The 17,588-nt window shown below is 37.5% G+C and overlaps 1 protein-coding gene across 1 annotated transcript; it reads left to right on the forward strand.

Moving 5' to 3' along the window:
- The first annotated feature begins 8,404 nt into the window (after positions 1 to 8,404).
- LOC123680621 (homeobox protein MSX-1-like) lies at positions 8,405 to 13,764 on the forward strand. Its single transcript, XM_045618605.1, has 3 exons — positions 8,405 to 8,897; positions 10,965 to 11,170; positions 13,219 to 13,764. The coding sequence occupies exons 1-3, from the start codon at positions 8,543 to 8,545 to the stop codon at positions 13,441 to 13,443; spliced, it is 786 nt and encodes a 261-aa protein (XP_045474561.1). The 5' UTR covers positions 8,405 to 8,542; the 3' UTR covers positions 13,444 to 13,764.
- Positions 13,765 to 17,588: the final 3,824 nt, after the last annotated feature.

The following is a 17,588-nucleotide window of genomic DNA, read 5'->3' on the forward strand; positions in this document are numbered from 1 at the left end:
ATTCCGCACAGAACCATTATTTTCGAAATGAAATTGCACTATTTGCAAGCGTTGTTCAGACGTGAGTCTATTCATGATGAATTGCCAATCCAAACTGAGGATAAATCATTTGACAGCTGTTGAATCGGTCGCCATCTTGAACAGTAATGCCAACTTAAAGTTATATACCTCGAAAAAAAACACGCGTTAATAGAATCATTATTTTTGTAGCAAGTTTCCACAGTTTTCAAGCTTTCAGCAGTAAATTAACTATCCATATTGTTAAACAGCTAACCTTCAATTAAACATATGATGCTTCGAATGACAGTTTGTTTGACATAAGTCATTGTAAGAGGGCTGTGGAATCCAGACCCTGACATGGATAACCAAGTACAAGTAGCCTGGAAAAAGATACTCCACTTCTGCTTAGAGTACATCCCTACAACCTACAATTTCAAAAACTGAAGGACACGTCGAAAAGAAGAAGAACAACCTCCTCTCTGTTCAATCCCCTTACATCCCCAACCTCCCCCGTACCTCCAACAGACATGTAAATCCGGGTGGTTAACGAACCTCTGCCATACTTTTTTACGACGTTCCACGCGCTCCCATAGAGGGCGACCGAGTCGGCGACGACGTGGGGTTTGAATTGTTTTCTCGAACTCATCTCTCTCTCTCTATCCACGTTATCGGCCAATCTAGCCTTAGTAATTTGCAAACACCGTCATACATAATGCACTGGTTGAGGCTGTTTAATTGGATACGGGTGATAATTAAGCCTCTTATTATTCAGTCATTGTGACTGACACCATCTACGGAACGAGTTTGTTCCAGGCATTAAAGTCCACGATTCCGGGTCGTTTGTATGATAAGTGGACCTACGGGAAGACTGGATGGCCGTCTTTCTTCGACGTTCCGGGTGTGGTGGTGTCTAGGTTGGCCGGTAGACGGCGCTGGTGTCGGTTTTGGTTGCGAACATAGAGTAATAAATGTAGATAGAGGAAGTATACATTTCCCCTAAAATAATGTTGTCGGAATGTGATTTATTTTCCAATCCACAATTTTACTTTATCGTTATTAATGTAGGTATATTATTATCTCCTGATTGTTTGCTAATTTCTAGTGGCTGTGGTACGGGGGTGTCTTCACAAGTTCTGGAGAGTTCTGGAGACCATTCCTCGGTGTTTTCGATGGTATATATATGTCAGATTTAGACATGTGAAAAAAATTATCGAAGTAACCTCTGATTTTCCTTTATTCCTCCAATTTAAGAACGATAGATTTTTTTCAATACAAATCTTAACAAGCGCATAGTAGCTCCTGACTTAAACTCAGCGCAGCAGCAAATCCTCATTCTAACCTATCCTGCCACCTTCCCATCAGCATCCCAAAGTATCATCACTCCTAATCAGCAAACCTTAAAACCTCACGTATAATCTGACAAATTCCATTAACTCCCTCAATTGCTAGGTGTCGGAATTTCATCTTCTTCAACTGACGTGGGCATTGTTGAAGGTACTTGTCAGATTAGCGAACAAACACCATAAATTATTTGAGTAAACACACAGTGTAGCCTTAACAAGATATCGACCACCGTCGTCGTGCCCTGGGGAACACCATCGGCCCGAAGAATAAAAGCCAACATTTAAGAGCTCGAGATCCGGATTAAGCGTTGACAATGAATGACAGATGACAGGCACGTGTAAAACAAAACGCGGAGATCGGGGTTGCAGATCGCTTTACAAGAGTTAATCCTGAGGTGGCTGTGGGGATTTGGAAGGGTCCTAATTTCGATTTCTATTAAGCGAGTTATTGTTCGAGATCGGAGTTTTGGGAGATGCTGATACCCGGTGGACCATACGCATGATTGTGCTCCTAATAGGCCCAGATAGGGTGGAAACATGAGAAAATGACGAACGCGAGTTCACGAGCTTTTGCGCTTTTATTTTAGGATTGTAATTTTACACTAAATTTAAACTTCAAACCATATTTTCAATTAATTATAATCTTATTAATTATAATCTTATACATAATTTGCTATGTCCTAAGAGATTCAATAAATTATTTATTTATTATTTTATTTATTTATTTAATCAATAATAATAATATTTTGTGTTTTCCCTTGTAAAAATTCTACAGGCGTTCAAAATCAAATGGAAGTACAAATGAAAATGTAATTTTAAGAAGAAAAAGTCCATAAACATAGTCCCGCAAATGCTTTGTTTTGGATATATTACACCGTGTTTCTAGTGGTCTCACACTTTTTTTCAATATTTTACGAGTTTAACGAATCTTTGTAAAACTACAGATCGAGTTATTATTCACCGAAACTAATCGTTGATTAATTAATCACAGTATATCAACTAACTGGATTTTTATGATAATTTCGATATTCCTTAGAATATTGAGAGAATTGTTGGAAATTTTTGTTCTCGAAATCAGTAGTTAGGTATACTTAGCAGTCATACTGTTACATAAAAAAATTTCTACAAGAACAGCTTGGCGAAGAAAGAGAGAAGGTTTTCGAAGATGTAGAATTGGAGGCATTACTTGATCAAGACTCGTGCCAAACGCAACAAGAATTGGCAGGATCAGTGGAGTGACGCCACCAAGCCAATTCAAAAGGTCTGAAAGTCATGGGAATGATACAGAAACGTACGAGTTGAAGCCGAGAGGCGTTTGTTTGCTTGTGAATAGCTGCTTGCAAGGCAAAAACGGAAGGGATTTCTGCATCGCATTGCGACTAGAGACGAAAAATGGTTTCATTCATCATCAAGCGCAGAAAATACCGGCCATGCTTTCACGTCGACGGCCAAACCGAATGTTCACGTTTTCAAGGTCATGCTCAGTATTTGGGGGGAACAGTTCGGCGTAGTTTATTAAGAGTTGTTGAAATCGACTGAAACAATCACAGGCGATCGTTATCGAACGCAATTAATATGTTTGAGCCGAGCATTGATAAACAAACAGCCGCAATACAACGAAAGACATGATAAAGGGATTTTACAGTATGACAATGCTCGACCCCATGTTGCGAAAGTGATCAAGGCATATTTGGAAGCGTTGAAATGGAAGTCCCACCCCACCCGCCGTATTCTCCAGGCGTTGCTCCCTCGGACTATCACTTGTTTCGATCAATGACACACAGCCTGGTTGACCAGCACTTCCAGTCTTATGAAGAAGTTAAAAATTGGATCGATTCGTGAATCACTTTGAAAGATGACCAGTTTTTTCAACGCGGGATTTGTACGCTGTTCGAAAGATGGGAGAAAGTAGTGGTCAGAGATGGACAATACTTTGAATCATAAACATATAACCAGTTTTTCACAATAAAGCCTCGAATTTCGGATAAAAAACGGTGGAAGCAAAGTTTTACGCCTATGTAGATTGTGAGACATAGAATTTACAAAAATTATTATATCTACGTTTCTTATGCAATTTGACGTGAACATTCGTTGCACTATATTGCAACTAATTCTCAAATTCAATCGGCTCTGTATTTCTATAATTATTGACAAAACAAGAATTCATATTTCAACCTCAAATACTTCAGCGCTTAGACCAAACAAAAAGTGATCGATTGAGCGAATCCCGACTCATTAGTTCAACTAAATTAATCCAAAATCAATAAAGCAACAAGACACGTCAATACGCCAGAAACTGTCAATACATCGACCAAAAGAAAACTGAGGTTAACCCCCCTCCATTCACGTCTGATTCCGCGGACTCAAGAAACATGTACAAAATTAATTAAACGGCACAACAAATTAATTACTAGGAACAAGAGTAATTGGGACACGGTAAAGTAATTCCGAAGAGAGTGGGATCGGGCATAACTCATCTCCCCTATCCGTGACTACGGCGTGATTGGCAGTCGTAGCGTTATCCCCGCCTCTTGCGTAACTGTCTCCTCCCAATCTATTGGTCAAACGGCGTTGGAGGGGGCTATAAAATCAATTTAATGCTATCACTCAGCTATCCAGAGCGTGAAAGGAGATGGACTTACGTGGATTGTAGGGGTATGAGAGGGACGGGTATATGCTGTTAGTTTACAATAACTTACATTATGTTCACGCTGGGGAAAAAAGTCGGATCTGACTCGTTGGCCGAGAGCAAATATTATAATTGAGGGTGATTGAGAAAATATCATTATTTAGAACGGTTTATCTTGACGGTTCTTTACGACAATGCTTGTCTCATGGGTAATCGAGTGGAATGCATGTATGGGTATGGGATTGCGTCAGTGTGAATTATTGGGTATTCGTTGGATTCAATTGTCCCCTTATCCAGTCGGGAGAAAATGGATAAATCTCTGGGCTAATAGGTGTTTGATTGCGTCGACTATAAGTCAAATATAGTGCGTTATGACCCATTGTGTTATTACTAGGTGTTTTTAACGGTATTTATGGGTGTTGTTTATGAAGGTTTACAAACGTGTTTTTGATTCTATATTGAAATTTATAGTTGGGAAAAAACTATTTATTTTGGATACAATAAAAAATCCAACAATTACCTACACAATTCCATTATATTATACAAATTTTCAATGATTTATGAATTTTATTCTCATAAAGTCTCGGGTTGTTATATGAAATACAGAGACCACGAAAGTTTTTTTGTCCAAAAGGTGACAACAAGATTCATACAAATTCTGTCAAAATGTTAAGTAAATAATTGAATAAGTGAGAAAGTTTGGAAGCGGTGAATTTTTGTCAATAATTCAAGGGGTATTTTATGTAAACAAATGTTTTTAGGTCCCAGAGGTACCTACCTACCAATGAAAATAAGAGAATCGGATGGTTTTTAAGAAAAAGTTGCTCTATAAGTACCTATGGACCCGCACACGTTTTGTTTTCGAGATTCAATGTTTGATTTTTTTCAAGTTTTTTCAAAACATCTGTACTTCACATGATATTCTACTGAAATTTGACATATAGATAATCAAATTTAGAGTTCACATCATATGATATGGCAATTTTGATTGCAAATAGAATGCTGAGAGAACAGTGCCCTCTTTATTCCACAAGAACTTTTTTTGGTGAACCACTGTTAGTTTAGCAGAATTTAAGAATAAACTTTGGTCTAGTACCTATCTTTTTGGTTTCTCGTAGTTTTATCATATCTGATGCCAATTTCGAAAAAAGATCAGGTACTCGTTTAATCATCACAAAAAGAGAAGGACTACAAGAAACACCCTATATCTCGAAAACAAAGCGTTTGTGGACCTATGTTCACAGGATAATTTTCTTAAGATTATCCAAGGAACCTCCAATTTTCGTTTGTACCTCCAATGAATATATGAACATCTTTTAAATATGTATAGTTTTATAACATAGGTAGGTAGTAAACAACACAAAAGAAATACAGAGATTAATTATAATATGAATTGGAATAAGGAAAGCATAAAACCTAGATGTCTATCTGCGCTCAAGATTGTCTCCAAAGTAACTCAATGGAGGTCACGCTAAGAAACTTAGAGGCACATCCACAAACGAAGATCTCTTTGCTGACCTGGGAGTATCGTAATATTATTAATAGGGATTCATCAAGCCAAGTATTAGCTTGATATTTCAACAAACTAGGTACATGAAAATCAAGATCGTTAAAAATTTCATACTTGAGCTTGACTTGACTTGATTTTAGATATTTATTGCTTGACTTGATATCAAGCTACTTGAGATTGATATGCACGCGTCGCACGGCATATATTTCTGCAATCTCGTGCGCGCTTAGACTAATTAAGGGGTTTCCTCGAGCGCTGAGAGACTGAAGCATTCGCCAGTGTGACTTTATTAGTAGTTTTCTCACATTTCTATGAACTCTATTGGTAGATTTTGGTAGTTTGAGATTTATCTTTTCGAACTGGGCCGAAATGGTCAAGGATTTTTATCAACGTCAGCATCTTCAACTTCTGTTGAAAGACAATTTTCCATAGCTGCTCTTACAGTTACAAAAACCCGCAATAGGTTAGGCGACAAATCTATAAGATGCCTCATGTGTCTCATGTCCTGGATGGAGAATTATGAAATCAAACAAAGCCTGGAGGTTTTTCAATAAAGAAACTTAATTTTTTTTATTATTTTCCATTTTGTTACGACTTATAGTGATTCAATTTATGTTTCTATTTCAAAAAAGTTGATTTTTTCGGTTCTTTTATGCAATAAGTTTAATAAATAAAAGCTTGACTTGATTTCAAGTCGAGCTCAAGCCAAGTAGCTTCAAAATCGATCCTAATCTAATTCCTACCCAATAGTTCCAAAGTTGTAAAATTACAAATACGAATTCTGGATTTGAATGACGCCATAATTTTTTTTTTCTGCAATCGGTCGAGATATTGCATGCGTTAACGAAATCAACAAACCTCTGAGTGGAATAAGCGCTTTTTCCTCGATATCCCCCCACCCCAAACGCGTAATCGCAACAAAATAATCCATTAAAGCCGACCACAGAATGAAGCAGGACTAATTTTAATTGGATATTTCAGTTATCACAACGGTAATTATCGACCGAATCGAAAATTAATGAATAACGTGTCGTTTCGAAAATCGCGATTGGCATGCAAATAATTAGGTTTTCAATTAAACTGGCGATATACAGGAGCATCAGAGACTATATTGGCAAGAATGGGGAATTCGAAAATTAATTTAATTCTCGCGATATCATAGATGAACATAGTTGGCTGTTATAGGTAGCATTTTGCGTTTTCAATACAATTAGGGATTCACGACTTGGCTTGATTTTTAAGCTACTTGGCTTGAGCTTGACTTTATTTAAAGTCAAGCTCAAGTCGAGTAGTAGTTTTTCAATTTCAAGTCAAGTTAAGTATTTATTTATCAAGTACTTGAATCATATCAAGCTACTTGATTTCTAGCAGTTTTATTGTTTATTGTCACATCAATAAAAAAATGATGAAATGAGAAGGAACCTTGCAAACACACTATTATTCATTAAACTTATAGTATAAAAGAACCGAAAATATCAACGTTTTTGAAGTAGAAACATACATTAAATCACTATAAATAATATCAAAACAAGAAATATTAGAAAAATAAACCTCCAGGCTTTGTTTGATTCCATAATTTTCCATCCAAGAGCTAAAACACATGAGGCATCTTATAGATTTGTCGCCTAACCAATTGCGGGTATTTCGAACTGTAAGAGCAGCTCTGGAAAATTGTCTCTCAACAGGAGCTGAAGATGCTGGCGTTGATAAAAAAATCCTTGGCCATTTTGGCCAAGTTTGGAAAGATATTTTTGAACTACCAAAACCTACCAATAGATTTCATAGAAATGTGAGAAAACTTCTTATAAAGCCACTGGCTTCAGTCTCTCGGCGCTCGAGGAATCTCCTCATTTAGTCTAAGCGCGCACGAGATTGCAGAAATATATGCCGTGCGACACGTGCATATCAAGCTCAAGTAATATCAAGTAGCTTGATATCAAGTCAAGTAATGAATATCTAAAATCAAGTCAAGTCAAGCTCAAGTATGTAATTTTTGACTTGCTTGATTTTCAAGTCAAGTAGTTGGTTAAAATTTCAAGCTTCTTGGTTTGATGGATTCCAACTATTGGGAGCTGGGTACGCAATGAGTTATCACTTTTCAAAGAATCTCTCAATTTTTCTACTCAACCTATGTAACTGAAGTTTTGAAATTCACAGAAAAACAAAATTCCGAACAGCCATAATTCCGAACCCCCTAGTCGGATATCACCGATAAACAAATTCAATCGCGACATCAGCAATTCGAACCTGCTTTGAAAATTCCAAGTTTTTAGATCATTTTGTTTAAAATCCTTCATGGCTCTCAATTCGAGAAGGATATATATATATTGACGAAATCATAGAGCGATCGACTCAGAGAACGAACGCTCAAAAAGGATATCTAGATTTCTATAAGAAAGTTAGATTGGCTATTTTGGTCCTCAAATTTGAAAAAAATTTATCACAAATTGAAATTCTTCACGATGAAATTAATTCAATTTTGCTACATAAAATCAACCAAATTCAGAATCAACCCACTTAATCTTGAATTTACGCTGAAACTAATAGATTATCGAAATCCAACATTAGTAATAAAAAAAATTTCAACGGACCCACACGAGTCTCTCTCCTAGACCAAACCACAAAACCTACACTCTCATCCCACGGTAATTGGACCCACTAATCAAGCATGCGGCATCGCTACGTGACCCACAATGCCGAAACCTCTCCACCAAAATCAATTTTCAAACGATCAAACCAGGACAAATAATTTAATACGGTCCGTGGCTAGGCTAGACCCTTCCCCGCTCGCTCGCGGAATCATAATCACTTTATCACTCTTCCACGCTCGATATGGCATAACATCCCCGAGTGATTGGAGGCGGGGCTAGCCACATCGACGCTCCGCCCACCCAAAGCGTACCCCTCTAACAGCTTCGCACTCCGAGCTCAGTCCAGTCGAGTTCACGCTACGAGCTACACACATACACGCAAAAAAGAGCTTGCTTGGATTTAAACAAACTGGTTTCGGTTGAACGCCTTTCTCGCTGTGTTTTAAGTGACTTTGAGTGATTGTGAGAAATGGAGGAGACCACGAGTCCTACCAAGACGGACATCAAGGCGAAGATTTCGTTCAGTGTTGAGTCCCTGTTGAGCAGAAAGCCTTACGGTGAGGAGGAAAGGGTTGAGAGTGAGGAAGAGTCCAGGTTGGACGAGTCAAGTGAAGTTCACGATGAGGATGATGAGGAGAATATCACTGTGGATGATGAGGATACTGATGGAAGGGATAGTTTGAGTCCTAACTCTCCTCATACTGTGCTTATACCTCAGCCTTTGCATCCTTCGTTACCTAGGATTTTGTCGGGTGGTGGACATCCACAGTGGCCTTTCAGTTGGGTGGGACATGCAGGGATGTTGAGGTCTTCGTCGCCGCAAAGTAAGTTGGATTTGATTACGTTGGATTTTTTCTTCGATTTTGCGTCGTACCCTCAAATATGTCTTCAGATGAGGCTATTCTTTGAGTTTTCGTTTCTGAGTTATTTATGCAAAGCTTTAGTCCAAAATAAAGCGGCAATCTATGAGAAAGCCGTATAATATATCACCCACCTCAAAACAAATTAGAAATGTCTATAGTTTTTCATAAGAAAAATGTTATTTTGTTATCAATCTAAAAATGTTTTACTCTACGGAGAAATATCGTCTTTTTTCACTAAAAACTTCAGTATATCTAGGTACAAAGTTCTCTCCTTTTATTTCTCAATTACCTTAACGATATATGCTAGGTATCTGCTTCTCTCAACTTTTATACTTAAGATCATCCTTAAAAAGGTGTAAATTGGCATTTTATTTCGTTTATGCTGAACTTTTAGTATTTCTTTAATGTAAAATTATTTTAAATAGATGTTTCTTATAAAATCTTTTGGAATAGCTAAATGATGCTTCTAGCCTTTGAGGAAACATAATTTTTTTAGTGAAATGAAATGTTTTCAATACAAAATCCAAATAATTTTGGGATAAAAAAATGTCATATTGAGTTTAATATTTTTGAAGAGTTTTGTATGAAATTCGTTGCGATATCTTATTGTTGTATATAATTGACGTTTTATTTCTTTATTAAGTTCTCTGCGATTCTTCCGTATGGCAATTCTTTTTTAAATCCTTCCATACACCTGCTACATACCTAAAAGATTACGGCAGAGCATCCTGCTAGTAAGAATTTAAATTATACGTCTTGAATCGATGTAAATCATGATTTAGCTCCAGTTTTATCCGTAGAATCGTCTTTCAGCAGACTGTGGGAACCAATACTCAACTATAATGGTGTCTTTTATTGGTTATTTGCCATAATTTGCATTCTTATAGAGTTGCCTATGATTTTTTTACGATCGGTTGTTCGGTTTTAAGGTCTCACATTCACGCTTCTATTTCGGTTGATTTTTATGTTCGAGTCCGAGATCTAATTTCACACGTTTTCAGAATTCTGGGGATAAAATTAAAATTTAATCGACTTTTCGGATTGGATTATTGCCTTGAATTATGGGAGAATTTTCTTTTAATTTCTCGTCTAATCGAGATCTAATTGAATTTGATAGGCTAGATTTTCTCGTTTTTGGTTCTATTGATAAAGCATTTGGATTTTGCCATATTTTATTAGTGTAGAATTTTTAAATTGAACAGAAACACACTATGAATTTTACTGAACATTTGTCAACAAGTTTTGTATCGAAAATCCAGTAATATCAATTTTAAGGGCTGAAAATTTTGTGGTCTAATTTCAAATTACAACCAATCAACGATAAAACTTCGAAATTACTTTAACATCTATCTTTTTCTTCGATATTAGACATTTTTATTTATGTTCTTGTCTTATATCGAACATATTAATCTGTACTAATGTACCTGTAATAAAATGCATCCTTTTTGGAATTATTGAAATATATCACGTGCATCTACCTATATATACCTCTGGAGAAAAAAAATAGTGATTAAACTTCGTATTCATTAACCAATTCACTCTGTCTTCTTTATTTTACAATAGTATCATGTACCTACCTACTTAATTTTTTTTAAATAATTCATTACTGTCTTTTGAATGATAGCCCACTTTATCTGAACGTTGTCACAATAAGTACAACTATGATAATATCTAGATTGAACATAGATTCTCAATTAGGTACCTACCACAAATATTTACCTACGTCATCTTTTTATTTTCTCAAATGAAAAAAATTCAATGATAAACAATGTTAATTGTCAATTCAAATAGCTGTTTGTCAATCTGAAACCTGCATCGACAGCCATTATTATGTGATATCAGATTTTGCGAATTCCTCAATTCTGCTAGAAAATGTTTCCTCATAGATCTTTTTATCGATAGGTGTACATATAGTCCCAAAAATTACGCTGTTGCCATCTTTTTCACCCAACTCCGAAAATTTTCCGGAAAAAAAAATCCTAGATTCCAAGAAATTCGAAAATCCCTAAAAAAAATTTTTTGTTTCAGCTGGTCTACCGAACATGTCGCAGAATGGCGTAGGTCCCCCGATAGTCAGATGCGCGTTGCGCAAACACAAGCCGAACAGGAAACCAAGGACGCCCTTCACCACGCAGCAATTGCTGGCCCTAGAGAAGAAGTTCAGGGACAAACAGTACCTCAGCATTGCCGAAAGGGCGGAATTTTCGAGCTCCTTAAGGCTGACAGAAACACAGGTAAACAAGCCGGATTTATTTTTTTTAAATGGTCAGATAGAATAGCTCATAATTAGCCTGGTCGTAAAAAGGCTCTATCTCGGCCTTCTCGTTTGAGAGGCCAACATCGATCTGTCAACGGCGATCGTAATCTTTGGTTTATTCTCGAGATGCGGGCGCTCTGCGTGAAGTTGGTATCCCTGAGATTTATGGTCTCGTCGGGAAAGTCGGAGTTTTTGGCATTTTCGAAACGATATTGGATATCTCACCTGTCGGTAGCAGCGGCCCTCAGGTAGCCCTGATTCGATCGTGTTAGGGGAGATTTCCGATAATGATATTGGGAATCGGTAAAAAAAACCTAGAATCAAATTGGCAGCTGTTTTTGCGCTTGTTTTAGTATATAAAGCGACCAAAAGTTTGTAGTTTTCGATTTTTTGTCCAAAGAATCGTGTTCAAATGGAAAAAACGATCAATTTTTGAAGGGAAAGCGTAGCAGTTTTTTACTATTCAATTTGAATTGTATCAATTGGATGGTTTAATACGCAAAATCTGTTCAGTGGTTCTGGACTTTAAGCTGGCTGCACTTATTTTCGGTAATTGTATAGGGTTTCCAATGAGAGGATTCTAGTATTCAGGGTCTGAAGATGAAATCGAAATAAGTTCAAAACTGCCTGGTTATACATTTTAATAGTTCCCAAATTTTTCATTTCTAATTGTGGTAGTAACAACTAAGGATTCATCAAGCCAAGTAGCTTGACATTTTAACCAACTACTCGACTTGAAAGTCAAGCTCGTGATAAATTACATACTTGAGCTTGACTTGACTTGACTTTAGATATTTATTGCTTGACTTGATATCAAGCTACTTGATATTACTTGAGCTTGATATGCACGCGTCGCACGGCATATATTTCTGCAATCTTGTGCGCGCTTAGACTAAATATTGGGATTCTTCGAGCGCCGAGAGACTGAAGCATTCACCAGTGTGACTTTATTAGTAGTTTTCCCACATTTCTATGAAATCTATTGGTAGATTTAGGTAGTTTCAGAAATACCTTTCCAAACTTGACCAAAATGGCCTAGGATTTTTTATCAACGCCAGCATCTTCAGCTCCTGTTGAAAGACAATTTTCCAAAGCAGCTCTTACAGTTACAAAAACTTTTCACAAAATCGACCACAATTTGTGTACCTCAAAAGGTGGTCAGTTTTCGTTCAATTATAGTCAAGTCGACTCAATTGTTACAAAACTAGATAAACGAATTCGCCTAATTGACTTTTTCACTTAATCGCCGACGATTAAACAAAAAACAAAGGTGGATATGGAAATAACAAAGGAATTACAGGAACGATTGGCGACGTTCCTGATATCGCAGGGACTGTTGCACTTTCTGTGTTTTATGCAAATTTTTTAATTGACGTTCATACTTCCGCCACTGACGTCCAAGTAAATATAGCTGTAAGAGAGTTGTTTTGGAAATTTGTCGACAAGTCTTCGCGAAGTCAATTTCAAGCTTTGCAATCCTGATAATTCCTGCAATTTGTATGCAAATCTACTGTAGGTTCGGTGACACGCGGTTGGTATCACTGAGACAGAGTTGCCAACAAACGGAGTGTAAGAAACTCGTGTTGAGTTGTTTCATGGAATTTCATTGTAGAATAGTTTATCCATCTTGACAGCGGATGAGAATTCGAGAAGATTTATATTATATAATATAAATCTTCTCGAATTAGGGTGATTCATATATATGAATCACCCTGTATACATATGCGTAGAAAACTTTGCCTTTTTATTGTGAAAAACTGGTTTTAAATTTATGATTCAAGGTATTGTCTATCGGTGGCCACTACTTTCTTCTATCTAGCGCCCTAATAGCGGCCTCACCATAGGTATTTGAGAGCATTCGATGAGTCTCAGCAGCAGATTTCTTCATATCAAATTCTGCATCTTCGAAAACCTTCTATCTTCCACCGCCATGCTGGTCTTCGACGTCAAAATCCCCCAAATTTAACATTCTAAATATACTTTCTAGTCACTGATTGAATACTCAACGTTTTTTTTTTGTTACAGGTCAAAATCTGGTTTCAAAACAGACGAGCCAAAGCCAAGCGGTTGCAGGAAGCCGAGATGGAAAAAATCAGGTTGTCAGCAAGGCCGCTCCTTCCCCCAAGCTTCGGGATCTTCCCTGGTGGAAACCCACCCTTAGTTTCACCCTTCTTGGCCGCCATGGCACACAGACCTCAACACTTCGGTTTTCCCGGAATGGGTGGTCCCATCCTCAACATCCCGCAATGACCAAAGCAAGAGCTAGCATTCGAGCAGTAACTCTTCGTATTTATTTGAACCTTGCAATATAACGGTGCAAGATGCAACAGCCATGAGGAGATCAGAAGGGTTGGGTTTTGCACCGTCCAAAACGTTTAGTTTTGCAGTGCAATTTTGCCTCATATTGAGATGTATTTTTGTATACCTAAGACTGACTACTATCTTATTTATAGTAGATACTCGATGTAAATGTGTAATTATTGGCCTGTACAAAGTTATTGATATTATGATTTGTTGTATGATATTGTACATAGTGAAGATTATATTATTATTAAATGTTTTGTTTCTAAAGTGTTTTTTCTCTATTTTCCTTCAATTTGCATTTGCATTTGCCTATATTTGGGCGATAATGTAAGAAAATATTCAATAAAAGCACTACCTTGGCTTCAGGACCTTTTTACAAACGTAGTCAATACTTCGAAGGACTTAATCTACTGGCAAATCTCAATCAGAGAATGTTTTACATACATCTTTAAATGTAAAGGGTGTTTTTTTTTAGAACTATAGAACTTTAAATTGCAATAAAACAACGATGGGTTATTCGATTGACATTAATTTTATTTATCCGCAAGATAATCTTGTGGCATTACATTTTAAATATTATTTCTGGCATATGACCGCCACGGCTGGCTCGGATGTAGTCCAATCTGGACGTCCAATTTTCGATGAGTTTTCCAACATTTGTGGCCGTATATCGGCAATAACACGGCGAATGTTGTCTTCCAAATGGTCAAGGGTTTGTGGCTTATCCGCATAGACCAATGACTTTACATAGCCCCACAGAAAGTAGTCTAGCGGTGTTAAATCACAAGATCTTGGAGGCCAATTCACAGGTCCAAAACGTGAAATTAGGCGGTCACCAAACGTGTCTTTCAATAAATCGATTGTGGCACGAGCTGTGTGACATGTTGCGCCGTCTTGTTGGAACCACAGCTCCTGGACATCATGGTTGTTCAATTCAGGAATGAAAAAGTTAGTAATCATGGCTCTATACCGATCACCATTGACTGTAACGTTCTGGCCATCATCGTTTTTGAAGAAGTACGGACCAATGATTCCACCAGCTCATAAAGCGCACCAAACAGTCAGTTTTTCTGGATGTAACGGTGTTTCGACATACACTTGAGAATTAGCTTCACTAAAAATGCGGCATTTTTGTTTGTTGACGTAGCCATTCAACCAGAAGTGCGTTCATCGCTAAACAAAATAAAATGGACGTAGTGCGCGATACGTATTCCGTACAGAAGCAAAATTTTCGAAATAAAATTGCACTATTTGCAAGCGTTGTTCAGGTGTGAGTCTATTCATGATGAATAAATCACTTGACAGCTGTTAAATCGGTCTCCATCTTGAACAGTAATGCCAACTTAAAGTTATATACCTCGAAAAAAACACCCGCTACAATAAAACATCAAAATCCAAAGCTCCACCTGTCAATCAGTTGAAGAGTACCTTTATGACTGATGCGCCTCTGTGAAACCGTATAGCATCAATAGTATCGACATATTATCGCTAATTGAAAATAGAAATTTTATTGCATTCTACAAGTCCGGCAAGAACGAAGTGTGGTATCGCTATGAGAAAACTAGTTGGGACGATCAGTGTATGTTTGAGTGTCGTTCTTAGTACTCATGAAAAACTTATTACTTTTACATTACATAGCCGAGACGGCCAGTTTGTACGGCCATTATCCTACTTGGACATAATTATCGATAAAAGTTGATATCGTTACATATCCTTATCCATTTTGAATCACCGTACGAATGCTAGAGGAGGCCTGAGAATATTTGATGTGGAAAAAAAGATTCGAGGAGGTTGTCAAGACTCTAATATTGGCTTCGCTGTTATTTTTTACAATGGTTGTTTGATTTGAAATGATAGGACAGATTCCAAAGTATTCCAATACAGTTGAAGCTGAATCTTGGCTTGATGAAGAGTTTCCGGGGTCTGCACTAGTAAAATCAACCATCATTGATTGGCATGCTGAGTATAAACCGAGGTATAAACGTGGTGAAATGAGCACCGAAGACGGCGAACGCAGTGGACGAGCAAAAGAGCCTGTCATCGACGAAAAAATCAAAAAAGTTCACAAAATAATTTTGAATTACCGTAAAGTGAAGTTGATCGAGAAAGCAGACATTGTGAAGATATTATCTGAAAGTGTACATCATATCATTCAAGAATATTTGTACATGAAAAAGCTGTATGCAAAATGAGTGCCGCGCGAGCTCACAATTGATCCAAAGCAACAACGTGTTAATGATTCTGAGCAGTGTTTGAAACTGTTTAAGTGCAATGAGCCTGAATTTTTGCGTTGATATGTGACAATGGATGAAACATGGCTCCATCATTTCACTCCGGAGTCCAATCGATAGTCAGCTGAGTGGACTGCACAGGATTAACCGAATCCAGAGCAAGGAAAAACCCAACAGTCAGCTGGCAAGGTTATGGAATCAGTATTCTGGGATGCCCAAGGAATAATATTCATTGATTACCTCCAAAGGGGCATCAACAGCAGTTATATTATAGTGTGGATCGTTTAAAGAATGAAATCGTTAAAAAAAGGCCCCATTTGAAAAAAAAGGTGCTGTTTCATCAAGACAATGCGCCGTGTCACAAACCAATGAAAACGATGGCAAAATTGCATGAATTAGGCTTCGAATTGCTTCTGCATCCACCGTATTCGCCAGATCTGTACCCCAGCGACTTTTCAATAGCCTGTTATGTATTAATTAACCCAACTATACAATATATCTTGCACAGTAGAAGATCTACAATTACAAAACCTCAAGACAATTGCTATATGAAAGAAGGAAAGGCATCCTGCACGTCCGATGTCACCTTGAGAATACGAATGTAGGATAGTTCAGATTGCGACCAAAGAATCAATCTGGGAAATTAAAACACCAACCACAATCCTCGCGAGAACACTGTTATCCCCTCATTTGAATCGAAATGCTCCATTTGCATAGAGCAACTTGCCAATTGATACTGCTGAACGAAAGGACAGTTACTCACGGTTAATACTAATGGTACGAAAAGTGCAGGAATCAGTGGAATCGAACAAATTTATATATCCATTATAATACCACTTTGCATTCGGGCGAGCACAATTAGAGAGATAGGAACGTACATAATTTCTTACCTCGATACCACACGAGAAAGAAGAAGAAGAAGAAGAGGTAGGTTGCTTCACTCCATACGTGACAGATACTGATCGGTAAAAAGACGTAGGGAATTATTATTGGACACGATTCGTATTTTATTTTAGTTTGGTTTGTTGGGTTGGGGATACTGGTGCATCTTCGAACTGTTTTACGTTCACTATGAGGACTTTAATGGGAGTGGGTCAATGCCTAACTATTACTTCACTCAATAAATCAGGGGCCTAACCAGTAGAAACACTTTTTTTCTGAAAAATTGACTTTGTTCGCAACATAGTCACCTAGAGTTTTGCATAGACTACATACACTAATACACATAGATAGAGAGAATATACGCAATTTTTACATATCCCTAACGTGGTTAGATTACGTCGCGTTGTAGGATTGTGATACAGTTTCAAATCCACAATTTTACTATATCATCATGAATGTATAACAGGCCAATTGAAAAGTTCGCGGTCTACCATAGTAAATGGCAAAATTCGATTTTATTTTTCAACATAGTTGCCTTCGAGGGTGATACAACGATTATATCGATCTTCCAACTTTTTGATACCATTTTTGTAGTTCGATTTGTCTTTCGCTTCAAAATAGGCCTCAGTTTCGGCGATTACTTCTTTATTGGCGATACATTTCTTTTCAGCAAGCATTCTTTTGAGGTCTGAGAACAGGAAAAAGTCGCTGGAGGCCAGATTTGGCCAATACGGTGGATGCAGAAGCAATTCGAAGCCGAATTCATGCAATTTGGCCATTGTTTTTATTGGTCCCAGAATCCCAGAATACAGATGCCATAACCTTGCCAGCTGACTGTTGTGTTTTTCCTCGCTTTGGATTCAGTTCATCCTGTGCAGTACACTCAGCTGACTGTCGATTGGACCCCTTAGTGAAATGATGAAACCATGTTTCAATCATTGTCACATATAGATGCAAAAATTCAGGTTTATTGCACTC

This window comes from Harmonia axyridis, chromosome 5, assembly GCF_914767665.1.
Source record: "Harmonia axyridis chromosome 5, icHarAxyr1.1, whole genome shotgun sequence".
Lineage (NCBI taxonomy): Eukaryota > Metazoa > Arthropoda > Insecta > Coleoptera > Coccinellidae > Harmonia > Harmonia axyridis.

Excerpts from the sequence above, each read along its gene's own strand:
- LOC123680621 (XM_045618605.1), top strand. The coding sequence starts at position 8,543 with ATGGAGGAGACCACGAGTCCTACCAAGACGGACATCAAGGCGAAGATT. Across the intron at positions 8,898-10,964 it reads GAGGTCTTCGTCGCCGCAAA|CTGGTCTACCGAACATGTCG; the intron begins GTAAGTTGGATT and ends TTTTTGTTTCAG. Across the intron at positions 11,171-13,218 it reads TAAGGCTGACAGAAACACAG|GTCAAAATCTGGTTTCAAAA; the intron begins GTAAACAAGCCG and ends TTTTTGTTACAG.